The sequence below is a fragment of the Lipotes vexillifer genome, unplaced genomic scaffold (genome assembly GCF_000442215.2).
Source record: "Lipotes vexillifer unplaced genomic scaffold, Lipotes_vexillifer_v1.1 scaffold624, whole genome shotgun sequence".
NCBI lineage: Eukaryota > Metazoa > Chordata > Mammalia > Artiodactyla > Lipotidae > Lipotes > Lipotes vexillifer.
In genome coordinates, this window is record NW_006771007.1 from 546559 (window position 1) to 560869 (window position 14311).

The following is a 14311-nucleotide window of genomic DNA, read 5'->3' on the forward strand; positions in this document are numbered from 1 at the left end:
CTCTTTCAAAAAAACAAATGTGTCTTATGTTACTTACCTGAGGATCACACTCAGCATCATGAAGATTCTGTTGCTATCATTTGGGGGCATCAGGGGGCAGCATTTTGAGAATTGCTGTTGATAAGAGCCACAGTTTTCTTTTCATAAAACATACTCTGGTTTGGATGAGTCTTTCTAAATCTTATGTACAGATTCTTCAAATTTCTTCTACAGTATTGGTTTGCAAGTTGAAGTGGTTTTAGGACATTAGTGTAATGCAAATTCTTGCATTGCAATTTTCCATGTGTACAAAAACAATGGGCCTAAAATCCGTAATTCTTTAAAACTGCTTGTGTTTCATTATTAGAGTCGGCTTTGTGTGATTACATTGAGACTTACAACCTATAAAGTGAAAATACTGCAGGTTTTATGATCCCTTCTTCTCGAGTTGCAATCCTTTTAAACAGTGTACCCCAGGATGAAAAAAGCTCCATGGATGACATGCACAATTACATTTATTAATGGCTGCTCTACATCATATGTCCCACATTTTGCCACCACCTCTGTTTTATGTATAATTCATCATTCTTTTGCCTGCAGAATTTTGCAGTGCCTTGTAATATTTAGAATCTTTTCAGATTTTTTGCTGGAAAGAAAAGTAGTCTTCTAAAGTTTGAAGATGGTGAGTAGTGTACTGCTGTCTCCATGCTGACTGCAGTAGTTGGGTTAACATATGTATACATGATGTATATGTAACATGTATAAGTTTAAAAATACAGAAAAAAGTGAGTTTGTGCAGAAATGAAGAAAACAGTGTTATTCACATCACTGTGGGTTTTTAAGTTATTTTTTCCCCATTACTTAAATGTTTGATTCCAATTACAGTCACTTTGACTGCAAATATTAGCTAGTTTTCTATCTAGGGGTTTTGCATTATTTCATAATTTTGCTAAATCATATGATAGTGCTGTTTTCATCCTTGCTGAGGTACTTTCCCCCCCCAGAAATAATTAACTCTTGAGGTAAAGCTCAGAAATTCCCTTCTTACTTAACAAAGAGCCTACTATGTAACAAGGGCCTTCTTCCCATTTCCAACACACACACACAAACCTGTCCTTTCCATTTTCCTTCTTGTAGAAAAAAAAAAAGGTTATACTAAACCATCCCGCTTGTAAAGTTTATTTGGGGGTAGTCTGTGTGTCCAACCACCATGTTTACTTCTCAAAGTGCAAGTCTGATGAATAGTACTGTATCTCCATATGTGGCAATGTGAGCATTTCATCATGAATTACCTGCTGCTATGTTTGTGAAGTTGGGTGTAACATCATAAGAATATGAAACCAGTATTGGTGTAAATCTAATGAAAATAACCCTATGTATATTTGTAGCAGTCTTGAATCTCTAAGGCAATTTGCTGTAGTATAATAAATATCCATTTCGTTTTTCATATTTTTCTTGCCAGTTTTATATCAAGCATGAATTCTAATGATTTGACAGCAAAATTATCTGTGAGAGTTTAAAAGGCACTTTTCTGCTGTGATTTTTGGATTGAGTGTGGAGTGTTATGTACAGTATGATGGGATGTATCATTTTAGAACCGCAGATTTAATTCTACTCCAATTACATTTGTTTATCTACCTCTTTTTCAGTGCTGTTTTGGGGTACACATGTGAACACTGCCTGTGAAACTTGCTTTTTTGCCTTGATTCTCAGTATTCTTTCAAGTTATAAATCTGGCCTGCTAACTATGAGTTTGAAATGAGAAGGACCATCACTCTGGCACCAATCTATGTTTAAGTGATGAGAGCCACATGCTTCTGTGAAATAAGCTTTGGGGATTTAGGGATGGAGAACAGAGAAATAAATCCAGCTGGTGGCAATATAGGACTTAGTTGTAGAAGTTAGTTGTAAGATAAACAAATGATAAGAAAGTACCTAAATTAGACAATCTGGTGCCTGTAACTTCGTATCTTTTTTTTTTTTTTTTTTTTGCGGTACGCGAGCCTCTCACTGCTGTGGCCTCCTGTTGCGGAGCACAGGCTCCGGACGCGCAGGCTCAGCGGCCATGGTTCACGGGCCCAGCCGCTCCGCGGCACGTGGGATCCTCCCGGACCGGGGCACCAACCCGCCTCCCCTGCATTGGTAGGCGGACTCTCAACCACTGCGCCACCAGGGAAGCCCTGTAAGTTCGTATCTTTTATTAGAGATGTGTTTGTCTGTGTGCTTAAAGGGCTATGGGTTGAAACTGCTTTAAATATCACAATGAAATATTTGACAAATATTACAGCAGTGGCCCATCATTCAGCATATTAGCATACTGCTAGGTATTTGCAATGATATTTTATTACCTTAAAATGGCCATATGCTTTTAGTTGAATTGTAGTTAGTCGTAACTGTTCATCCAATCTCTAAAGTTTATTGGAGGCATTGACTTTCTTTGCTGTCTTCTCTGAGTGATGAAAATGATGCATTCTCTGTTTTTTCCAGAAAACTGAGCAAATGTTTGTAAACCACATGTTATTTGTTTCACATGTTTACTGTGTGTAACACTACAGCATGTTTAATGTTAGTAAATACTGTATTTCAGGCTTCATGTACAAGTACATTCCTGAGGTATACTTGCCATCAGTTTGGGATTCAGTTATTTAATCTTCTGTTTGGTTTAGAAAAATCTTGAGATATTTGAGGTGGTGTGCAGGCCATTTTCTAGAATAGACTGTTCATTTTTAATCCTGTAGTTTACTGGGGACTTGTTTTTACCCCTTTATTTAGAAGATGAACCAGTAAGGGAGCAGGGCATAGGAAAGGTCATTGATTTGGTAAATGTAATTTCTGGGATTGAAATAAAAAACCCACAAACAATCCAGACTGTAAAATGGTGACACTCAAACTTGGTAAAATCCTTTGAAGTGAAGTTAGTATGAAATTTTTATGGAGCCAGATGCTTTCAGGTCACCCTGGAAATAGTCTTTGTATGTGAAGGATGAACACAAACATTGGTCAGGGACCTTGACAGCCACCATTGGCAAGGGCCTGGGATAGTAACTAGGTTACACTGAAGTTATTTTCAACTGAGATAGCTGGAAGATTATATAAACCAACAGCTCCCATTCTGGAAGGTCTTCTTTTAATTAAAAAAACCTCTAACAGAAAGGCCAAAAGTCAAGCAAGAAGGGGAGAAACTGGGCTCTTGAGAAAAAAAAAAGTGCCAGTGAAAAATAAAATTCCTAAATGTGTGCTTGTCATCCTTCCAGTTTTTTTTTTTAAGTTGCATTTCTTCTCCATTACAATTTAAGATTTCAGATTGAGGTCTGTGGTCCAGAACATACCCTCAGCAGAAATAGTGACTGATTGGAAAGTGCAGTTGTTCAAGGTCTGTCATGCTCAATCACTTAAAGCTGTAATTTGTTTGATATGAATATTAAGCATGTAGACCTAGTGCAGCATGGGAGCCACTCAGGAAGTTTATGCAATTAATAAACTTTCATGCATAATTAATTTACTATGAAGTATGCAGAATTTCAGCCACTTCTCTACACTTAACAGTTGTATATGTGAACTCTCCTTTCTTAATTGGGGAATGTAGCATTATATGGAATGTTGTTAAACCTAATTTTAATCCTTCTTGACATTAACTTTTATTATTTTTTTTGGTAAACCAAGTGATCTGCCTTTAAGCAGTTGTCTGATTTTGGTTCTTTAAAACTGTGATTTTTATTTCATTTGTATCCAACCATTTGTTTTGTTTCCTGGAAATTTTGTTTTGAAACAGAAAATAAAGGCTGTGTTAAAATGAGTATGTTATCTTATTAAAACGCTGTCATAGTCACTGCAATCATCTGGCTTAAACTGGTTCTTCATTTACCAAATCTAATTTAGCAGATTTAAAAACTTTAGTCCTATAGATATGTTGGCTGAACAAACTAAGCTGTGTGTTACCTCTTGATTTATAGCTCCAACAAATTTTGAGTTGGACCCCTTCTCCTCACTTCTCAATGAGCCATAATTGGAACAGTCACTACGATTTACTGAGTACCTACTGTGTTAGTTAGGCTTGTGATAAAATTCATAAAACAACCCTATAAGCTAGATCTGTTACTGTCTCTACAGAGAAAATTTGAGAATCAGAGAGATTAAAGAATTTACCAAGGTACCATAGCTAGTAAATGATGAAGCCTGGATCCAAACCCAGGTCTGACCCCAAAATTCATGGGAAAAACCTCAGGCCATACTGACTCTCAGATGTACTGTAATAATAATAATCAAAATACATTTAGACTACGTTTTCAACTAATTATTATGATTAGTATATACGCTTTTCATATATCTTTCATGAGGTTACGTCCAGTGCTTGTTTTATAATTTCAGGAGAAGTATATGTTTATGGTACAAGCAAGAATTCAAAATGTGCCCTTTGTGTAAACTTATTAAGGAGTATTTCCTTTCATATTGACAGTGTTTATGGTCCACCTTCAGAAAAAAGTGCATTTGGAAATCTCTGTTGCACATCTTTCATTTACCACACTACAGTGACTTGGGAAACTGTCAAATGAGGTCAGATCCCTTGTTCATTTGATACTTTAGGTAGAAGAATCATGCATATGTTTATGCAAACAGCCCTGGAGGAAGAATTAGAGGCCTATCAGAAATATTCAAGATTAGATGAGGATTTGTAAAGTGTTTTTAAAAATCTATTACCTTGATTTTATGACAATGACTCCAAGGTATTCTCTCCTAGGTGATCCCTAAAGGGAGGATACAAAGTACACAGTTGAACAAACACAGGTTTTTTGACTCACAGACCCCTCAAACCTCTATTTTCTCATTTGTAAAATGAGGTGGTTGTGAGTATTAAATGAGATATGTCCCAAATTTGCTAATTGTGCTTATTGTTAGACATCTCTAGTGACTTTCACAATAAACTTGCACTTGGGGAAACTAGACTGGTTTGGAAATGGGCCCTGGTTCTTATTATAGTTGCTACAGATACCACTTGGAGTTCAGCAGACCTGGATTTGTATTCTAGCTTTGTGAACTTGGAAAATTACTTAACTTTTTAGCTTCAATTTCCTTATCTGTAAAAAGGACAACTGCTTCACTGGTGGTATTTTGAGACTAAATGAAAAAACATAAAGGGCTTAGCACTGCACCTGGCACATAGTAGGTCTGCTCAAATAATAGTAACAACTACTGAAGGGACCTTACATATCACTAAAGAGGAAACAGTCAGAGATGTGACAAAACTGAACCCAACCTGCGAGTCAACGTGAGGTCTGTTGGTGAAAGATTGGGTATTGGCCCCAGTGGTGCCAGATGATGTAAAGTGAGGTTCAGAGATGAAAGTGTTTAAGTTGGGGGATAAAACACCATAAAACCCATTTAAAATGTGCCATCATTAATGAGCACTAGATTAAAAGAATCAGATGAAAGAATTAAGTCTGTGACTAAAGAATTTAGAAGGAGCTGAAGTAGTAGGAGTTGGGGAAAGGACGGTGGGTCTTAAGACAGGAGCTCAAGACAGAAATGAAATAAAGCATAGATGATGGTCTGAATAGGAGCAGGACCTTGGGATAAACAGATGAAGAACTGGAAAAGACTAGTTCACATGCATGTTACAAATTTGCAAGATTTCTCCATTCCAGTCAGAGGTTCTCACCACTGACTGCATATTAAAATCACCTGGGGAGGTATTTTTAAAAATTAGTGTCCCTGGGCTTCCCTGGTGGCGCAGTGGTTGAGAGTCCGCCTGCCAATGCAGGGGACATGGGTTCGTGCCCCGGTCCGGGATGCCACGGAGCGGCTAGGCCCGTGAGCCATGGCCGCTGAACCTGTGCATCTGGAGCCTGTGCTCCACAACGGGAGAGGCCACAACAGTGAGAGGCCCGCATACCATAAAAAAAAAAAAAAATTCGCTAGAAGGAATCAATAGCAGAATAACAGACAGAAGAACAGATAAGTGACCTAGAAGATAAACTAGTGGAAATAACTACTACAGAGCAGAATAAAGCAAAAAAAAAAGAAAAAAGAAAAGAAAAGAATTGAGGACAATCTCAGAGACCTCTGGGACAACATTAAACACACCAACATTCGAATGATAGGGTTCTCAGAAGAAGAAGAGGGAAAAAAAAGGGACTGAGAAAATATCTGAAGAAATTATAGTTGAAAATTTCCCTACTATGGGTAAGGAAATAATCTATCATGTCCAGGAAACGCAGAGTCCCATACAGGATAAATCCAAGGAGAAACATACCAAGACACATATTAATCAAACTATCAAAAATTAAATACAAAGAAAAAATATTAAAAGCAGCAAGGGAAAAGCAACAATTAACATACAAGGGAATCCCCATAAGGTTAACAACTGATTTTTCAGCAGAAACTGCAAGCCAGAAGGGAGTGGCAGGACATATTTAAAGTGATGAAAAGGAAAACCCTACAACCAAGATTACTCTACCCAGCAAGGATCTCATTCAGATTCAACAGAGAAATTAAAACCTTTACAGACAAGCAAAAGCTAAGAGAATACAGCACCACCAAACCAACTCTACAACAAATGCTAAAGGAACTTCTCTAGGCAGGAAACACAAGAGAAAGAAAAGACTTACAATAACAAACCCAAAACAATTAAGAAAATGGTAATAGGAACATACGTATCAATAATTACCTCAAATGTAAATGGATTAAATGCTCCAACCAAAAGACATAGACTGGGTGAATGGATACGAAAACAAGACCTGAAAGAACAAGAAATGTCTATTTAGGTCTTCTACCCATTCTTGGATTGGGTTGTTTTTTTGATATTGAGCTGCATGAGCTGCTTGTATATTTTGGAGATTAATCCTTTCTCAGTTCCTTCATTTGCAAATATTTTCTCCCATTTTAGTGTCCTGGTTGCACAGCAATGTGAATATACTTAACACTACTGAACTGTGTACTTAAAAATGGTTAAGATGGTAATTTTTCTGTTATATATATTTTACCACAATTTTAAAATAACTAGTGTCTGGGTCTCATTCCTATAATTAGTATTGTTTTAAAAGGCTCCCCAGGTGATATATTAGTATCATATTAAACTAGCTAGGGTTGAGAACCACAGTCCTTGTTTCCTTTACTAATCAAATGACCTCCCTGCTATTATTGCTGGTTCAAGAAACACAAGCAACATAGCAGCCTTATTAGACCTTCTAATGAATTATTTACTGTTACCATATAAGCTTACAGCCTCTCAAACAGCCCCCAAGGATTTGGACAATAGATAAAGCTAAGTGGGCCCCTTGCAGAAACTGAACAGCTAGTTACTACTTAGGTGGAAGATATCAGAAGATTGAATCCAATATGAATTTTTGATGTAACTCCTTTATGCTTCTCTCCAGCCTTCATTTTAATAATTAAGATTTATTAGGTGCTTACTGTGCCAGTTACTGTGCTAAGCACTTTAATATACCATTTAATCTTCAAAAGCTTCTGAGGTAAGTACATTACCATCTCCCTTCTAAGCTCCTTGACTGCCTTGAAAACTGTTTTCTCCTAGCCCAGCGTTATTCCTGGCATGTAGTAGGTACCAAATAAATCTGTTGAATAAATTAATGAGTCCCTATTTCATAGATACAATAAGGGCTCAAGAGGTTAAATAACTTGTTAGTTATATAGCAAATAAGGAGTTGAACTGGTATTGGAGCCAAGATCTCAGCTCCAAAGCACACACTTTAACCACTATTCTGTGACATCTACTGTCCCTTTCTACTTTCAGGGCTTTGGCATCTGTTATCTCTTCCCTCTCTATGGCCTATGTCTAGCATAAAGTTTCTCTTGTACTATATATGTTAAGATTCTTGTTTGTAAGTAATAGAAACCCAATTTGAACAAGCTTAAACAAAAAAGAGGGATTTATTATAAAGATGGTGGTGGTGTCTCAAAACACCCAAGGATAGTGCAGATGGGCCTTAGAAACATAAATCAGGTGCTTGAATGCAGCCAGGATTTTTCATCTCTCCTCCTCCAGCTCAATCCCAAATTCTCTGGGAAGGTACATAAAGAATAAGCTCCTGGTGCAACCATGAGGGTAAGGTAGAAAAGGGGTACTGGGGAGACAAAACAGACGTTTACCTAAAGTCCTCCGTTTGACTGCCCCATAAACACATATGCCATTTTCCCCATACCTACAATTCCACAAATGTCCACACCTAACAATCTATGGACAACTGCAAGTCACATACAACTACTGCATCCAGAGCAACGGCACAGCATAGACATGCCCCTTCCTCATCTAGTTCAGTGGCAATCTAAATGTGGATTGTCTTGATCCTGCCACTCCCTGATAAACTTAACTGCCACCAACAGATCTAACATGCAATAGAAGAGAAATATTTAGATTAACCACTAAGTTCCCTTTTATGAAAGGAGAGGGGCACACCTTTATCAGCCACCGGTCCAAGTGTGCACCATTTCCACCTGGATAGGAAGGAAGGAAATAAATTACGGGTATAGAAAAACTTATGGGAGTCATTTTATTGATGCTTCTTTTTGCTTTACCAGTCTGTACTTGGGCCTGCTCTAGAAGAGCAGTGATTCTCAAACATAAGGGTGCATTAGAATCACCTGGAGAACTAGTGTGACCTGCAAAAACTCTCGACACAAACACTCCATTCAAACACCTACACTAAGAGACTAGACCAAACTTGGCTTCTAGCCTCCTAAGTCGGAGTCTCTGGGATGACCCAATTTCCATCTGGAAAAGCTCGGGCTGTAAAAAGAATTTATAGCTTACTCTAGCTGACACCTGACAATAGACCCCTGACCTCCCTTTCTTAGAGCATTTACCAAAAAGGGCTTAAAATTATGACTTCTGGGCTTCCCTGGTGGCGCAGTGGTTGAGAGTCCACCTGCCAATGCAGGGGACACGGGTTCGTGTCCCGGTCCGGGAAGATCCCACATGCCGCAGAGCGGCTGGGCCTGTGAGCCATGGCCGCTGAGCCTGCGCGTCCGGAGCCTGTGCTCCGCAACGGGAGAGGCCACAACAGTGAGAGGCCCACGTACCACAAAAAAAAAAAAAAAAAAAAAAAAAAAATTATGACTTCTTCCCCTGTCCCTTTGAGATGTATATGTATGTCCTACAACTCCAGAGTGTGTCTCAAGGACCATTCCTTTGAAATGTAGTCCTCAGGAAGGCTAGGGCCTGTGTCTCCCAGTAACTGTGGGAGGATATAATCCTAACTTAAATAATTGCCAGCTAGCAGACACAGCTAGCCTAACTGCATTTACACTGGCCAACTCTTTGTAATTTTTCACTTCCCTGACTCTACTTGAGCCTCTCCTCGCTCCTCCTCCCTCCTTTTCCCTTTAAAATGCTCAGTCACCTCTGCACAAATGGGAATGGAGCTCTGCTTTTTCCCCTACTGTCAGTAACTGAATAAAATCTGTCCTCACTGCTTTAACTAATGTCAGGCTTTGTTTATCTTTGACACCATTTAAACCACACATTGCTAGCCCCACCCCCAGAGTTTCTGTTTCAGGAGATCTGGGGTGAGTCCCGAGATTTTACATTTCTAACAGTTCCTAGGTGCTGATATGCCGGTCCAGGGACCATACGTTGAGAATCACTGCTGGCTCATGGTCCCTGTTCACTAGATAGGATTTTCTAGTGATACAACTTCCTCAAAACCTCATATGACTGCCTGTTAACTTCATTTGAGGGGACTCACAATGCTAATAACAAGTGCCAAGAATCTTGTCAACTTGTGCTCTTTGAATCTTCAGATTTGCTAAAGGGAATAATCACCCTGTTGCAGGGTTTCTATTTCTTTTTTTTTCTTCCCTTTTTTTTTTTTGCGGTATGCGGGTCTCTCACTGTTGTGGCCTATCCCGTTGCGGAGCACAGGCTCCGGACGCGCAAGCTCAGCAGCCATGGCTCACGGGCCCAGCCGCTCGGCGGCATGTGGGATCTTCCCGGACCGGGGCACGAACCCGTGTCCCCTGCATCGGCAGGCGGACTCTCAACCACTGTGCCACCAGGGAAACCTGGGTTTTTATTTCTTAGCTCTCTACCTAAAGACTTGGCTCCTCATCCCTGGCATTATGCTCAAGGTCTTCAGTTCAGAGCGTGGATAGGAAACAGGTTGAGTTCAACGATGTGAAGCCTCTCTTTTCCATCTGCTCTGGGAATGTTACACTTACCCTCTCTTCCTTGCATTCCAGCTGAATGCATGTACAGAGGAAGAGATCATCACATTTGGGGGAGCTGGAGAACAAGGAATACTGTGATGGCTTATAAAGATAACCTCGTTCCAGTTCGTTGGAAACTGGATGCCAGTTTCCTAATTAGTGGAACATTTAAAATGAGACAATAAATCAGCAAAGCCCATGAATATCTAACCATTAGCAACTGCTAAACTCTTGATATAGGCAGGGCTGCTCTGCTTTTGAGTCTCAAGAGCAATAAGCAACTGCTTCGCTGCCAAATAACACAGAATGCCAACTTCCAATTAACGATATGGGAGATCTCCAATCTTTGCCAGTTCCATAGTTTAGGGTCTATAATTTGCCACACCCCATTTCTGGTACCAGTTCTTGAATTAATAATTTTTTGGTCATGAGTAGTTTCTAACCCAACTCTATCTTAAAAATAGTAAGGATATGAGGTTGCCTCAGAGAAACCAAGGGCAAGAATGCCTGAGGAATGATCTAGAACCTGGGTCTTAAACACGATGAAGACTCCCTATCTCCCATCTCTGCTCTAGAGTCTGCGGTTTTTTCTCTTCCTGCAGACCAGCATCTTTTACTTTTGTCCCTCTGATGGGAAAATTGACTACTGACAGCTTCCAAGTTTTACACTTAGAGAAAAACTGATCTCTCTGGTCCAATTCCAAATTTCTAGGGAATGAGATTCTGATCGACCCAGCTTGGATTCGTTATCTACCTTTGACGCAGTCAGCGATGGTTATGGTTAACATGACAGTTTTTGTAAATGGGGAGAGGGTTAACTCCTAGAAAAGGATGGCTGAGTAGACAATCCAACAGGTGTCCATTATACTAGAAAACTTCTATTCCTTTCATCCACCATCACTTCAAGCCACTATTCCCTCCTTTCACTGCTTGTTTTCACAGGAGTTATTTATGTGCATTGCTTCAACATCTACTTATTCTTTGCCAATCTGGTTTGTTCTATCTCCACTAGTCTTTTATGATAAATTTCTTTATGGAGCTTGAAGATTTTTCAGCTTTTGTATCCTAATACACTGTTCTCAGATTTCATTCACCTTGACTACGCTTGAGTTCTAAACTTTTGCGTTCTTACTCGGCCTGCCATTATCTCCCACCTTCTATTAAGTTCCAAGCCAGATCTGACTGCTACGCACTGTTACGGAACAGAATAGATCTTGTTTTCTACCCTCCTCCGGTTTAAACAGTGTGCCCTAAACACCAGTCAGCCAGAAGACTGGTGCTATATCTGAATCAAACAAGGAGAATGCTGAAAATATTGAATAGATTTTCAAAAGATGATTCTGTATGTCTGGAATTGGAGCCCTTACCGCTATTTTTCTAGAGCTCCCTGACAGATTGATTCACAATGTTTGCAAACAAAGGTCCTAACCATAGGACATTGTAGCTCAGTGAGTACCAGAAAGGTACAACTTGGTAGTTTAACTTGTCTTGGTGCTTATCTCCCTGACCAAAGAGCTCCTGAGTACAATGAATATTCGATTTCACTTTGTCTCTGCATTGCTTTGGGCAAATAAATTATACAATTTTCACCATTCATAAATTGGGGCCAAGAACTCTTTCTCAGAGAATTACAGTAGCTAAAAGTTAAGTGGATTGTTACAGAAATGGTGGTTATTATTTTTACGTTTCATATGTGTCCTTTCTCATTCATTAAAAACTATGCACATTATTCCGTCCCCCCAAAGGAAAATTCTTCCTCCTGAGGAATTTTAGCATACTTTAGCTGAATTCAATTAATCCACTCTACTTCCTTTCCCATGATGCATCACTCCCCCCAACTCCTTTTCCTGGGAAAGGCGGTAAATAGCCTGAAGCAACTCGGTGGATGCAAAGAGCTGGAGTGCAAATCCGAAACGCATATCACGCCCCGCCCCTTGAGACCCAGTGAATGCAAGGGCTGAAAGGGGTGGTAATCTTGTTCCAACACTGTATCCCGAGGCCGTAGAGGAGACTACAACTCCCAGAATGCCCCGCCCCGCTCCCCCTCCTCCAGCTAGAAAGCGTGTACCATAGAGAAGACGAGGTAACATGGCTCCTGGAGGTAGAAGTAAGAGGTTTCACCCCTTTTGAAGCGGTGAAGAGCGGCCATAGAGGGATAAGAGAGAAGTGACTAGAGGCTGTCATCGCTTTTATCCTCCCAGCCTCTACTGAGTCCGGTCGGCCTCACCACTCCTCTCCACCCAAATCCAGTCTGTGGTCTCCTCCCCACACCTCCCTTATTCCCTCGCCAGCTCACCCCGCCCCTCGGGAACCCTTTGCCCGCCCCCTCGCCCCCCGCGGAGTGCGCACGCGCCCGCCCCCAGCTTCGCGCCCAGATCGCCGCCTAGCCTGCTCGCGCAGCCGCCGTCTCGTCTGCCCACCGACGAAGCATGGGCGTCCAGGGCTTCCAAGAGTTCCTGGAGAAGCGGTGTCCCGGGGCTGTTGTGCCCGTGGACCTCCTCAAACTCGCGCGTACGGTCTCGCGCCAGCAGCAGCAGCAGCAGCAGCAGCAGCATCGCCCGCTGCCGCCTACGGCAGCCCTAGCGCCCGGGGCTCCACGCGCCGCCAGGGGCTCCGTGCCTCTGCAACCGCCGCTCGCGCCCGCTGCCTTGGGTGCCTACTCCGGGGGCGCGGGGCCGACTCGGCACCATCACCCCGCTCACCACTTCCACCATCACGGCCAGGCGCACCCCGGGCTGCACCCGCCGCCGCCCCCTCCGCTGCCCGGGGCCCGGGTGCTGGTGGACGCGGGCTCAGCGCTGCCTCGGCTTTATGGCGGCTACCAGACGGATTGGGTGTGTGGCGGCCAATGGAACGCCATGCTGGGCTACTTGTCAGCGCTATGTCAGGCTTGTGCCTATCCCGGCGGCGACGGCTTGGAGCTGGTGGTCATGTTCCCCGGGGGCCTGGGCAAGGACCGGCTGGCCGAGTGGGGCCGTCGGTGCCAGGCTGAGCGGCAGACAGCGCAACTGATCGTGGGACACGTGGGCAACAAGGGCACCCCTCCTCCACGGGCCTGGTTCCTGCCACCGGCCTGCCTGAGCCACTGCGTGAGGCTAGCGCTCATCCGCTTCCGGGTCAAGGTGAGGGAGGGGCCGGATCTTAAATAATACGCCCCACACCTATTCCCTCCCAACTAAACACCTAACCACCCACCCACTTACCTGTCTCCCATCCGCCCAGTCAGCTAACCCACTTGCCTAACTACCCTCGATCATTTTATCCATCTACCCAACCCTTCATACCACGCCCTACCGATTCGCTCACCTGCATAACCACATCTCTACCCATGTCATCCCAATAACCCCCTTTATCCAACTGGCCTATCCCTAGGCTTTAGCAGAATATATTTTGTAGCCCCATCTTTCTCCTGCTGTCTTCTGCCTCAAGCTGAAATGCCATTTTCCAGATTTTTCCAGTTGACATCTCTCTGATATGTCTTTTTCCAACCTTGCAGCAAATCAGTTAAACGTGTTAATTGAGCACCTTTCTTCTACAGCTTTTCCCCAAATTTTGAACCAGTGCTTCTTTTGCACCCATCTGTTCATTCAGCCTTTTTCATTTCAAAATGTATCTACCTCAGCCTTCCTTAGCCTAAACAAACGAACAAACAAACCCACTGGTTCAGTCACTTTTCAACAAGTATTAACCCCCTAAGAGTAAGGGGTTTAAAAGACATGTGAGACATGGTTCCTGCCCTTGGAAAATCAAATATATCAAATATATACACAGGAAACATTTATTTAATGGTATAAATGTGTATGTGATTATGCTTTATGGTACAGATTGGTACCTGTTTTGTGTGTGGGGGGGAATATCTGTGGGCTAAAATGGTCAGAGGAGGCTTCCTTGAAGAAGTTGGACCTCACCTGGGTCTTCAAGGATGAATTGGATTTGAATTGGTTACAGGTTTGGGAAGAGGCTTATTTAAGCAGGAGAAAGAAAATGAACAGAAGCAAACGGGAATATCAAGCATGTGAGGCCCCACGGGCAGTTCAGTCTAATCTTTGCATGTAGTTGGTCACTGCATATGGGGCCTGGAGAACAGCTTGGCAGCAACCCCAGTTCTTGGCACAACTGCTATTGCTCTGTTGCTTTTCCATACTCTTGGGTTTCAAGTTCCTACGTGTAG

At 42.0% G+C, this 14311-nt stretch overlaps 1 protein-coding gene across 1 annotated transcript in view; it reads left to right on the forward strand.

The window, feature by feature from the left end:
• Positions 1 to 12569: 12569 nt before the first annotated feature.
• The window catches only part of FAM120C (family with sequence similarity 120 member C), a 132095-nt gene continuing 130353 nt past the window's right edge, over positions 12570 to 14311 (forward strand). The window contains exon 1 of the mRNA XM_007446478.1: positions 12570 to 13262. Within this exon, the coding sequence (XP_007446540.1) occupies positions 12570 to 13262 (693 nt within the window). The remainder of the gene's footprint in view (positions 13263 to 14311) is intronic.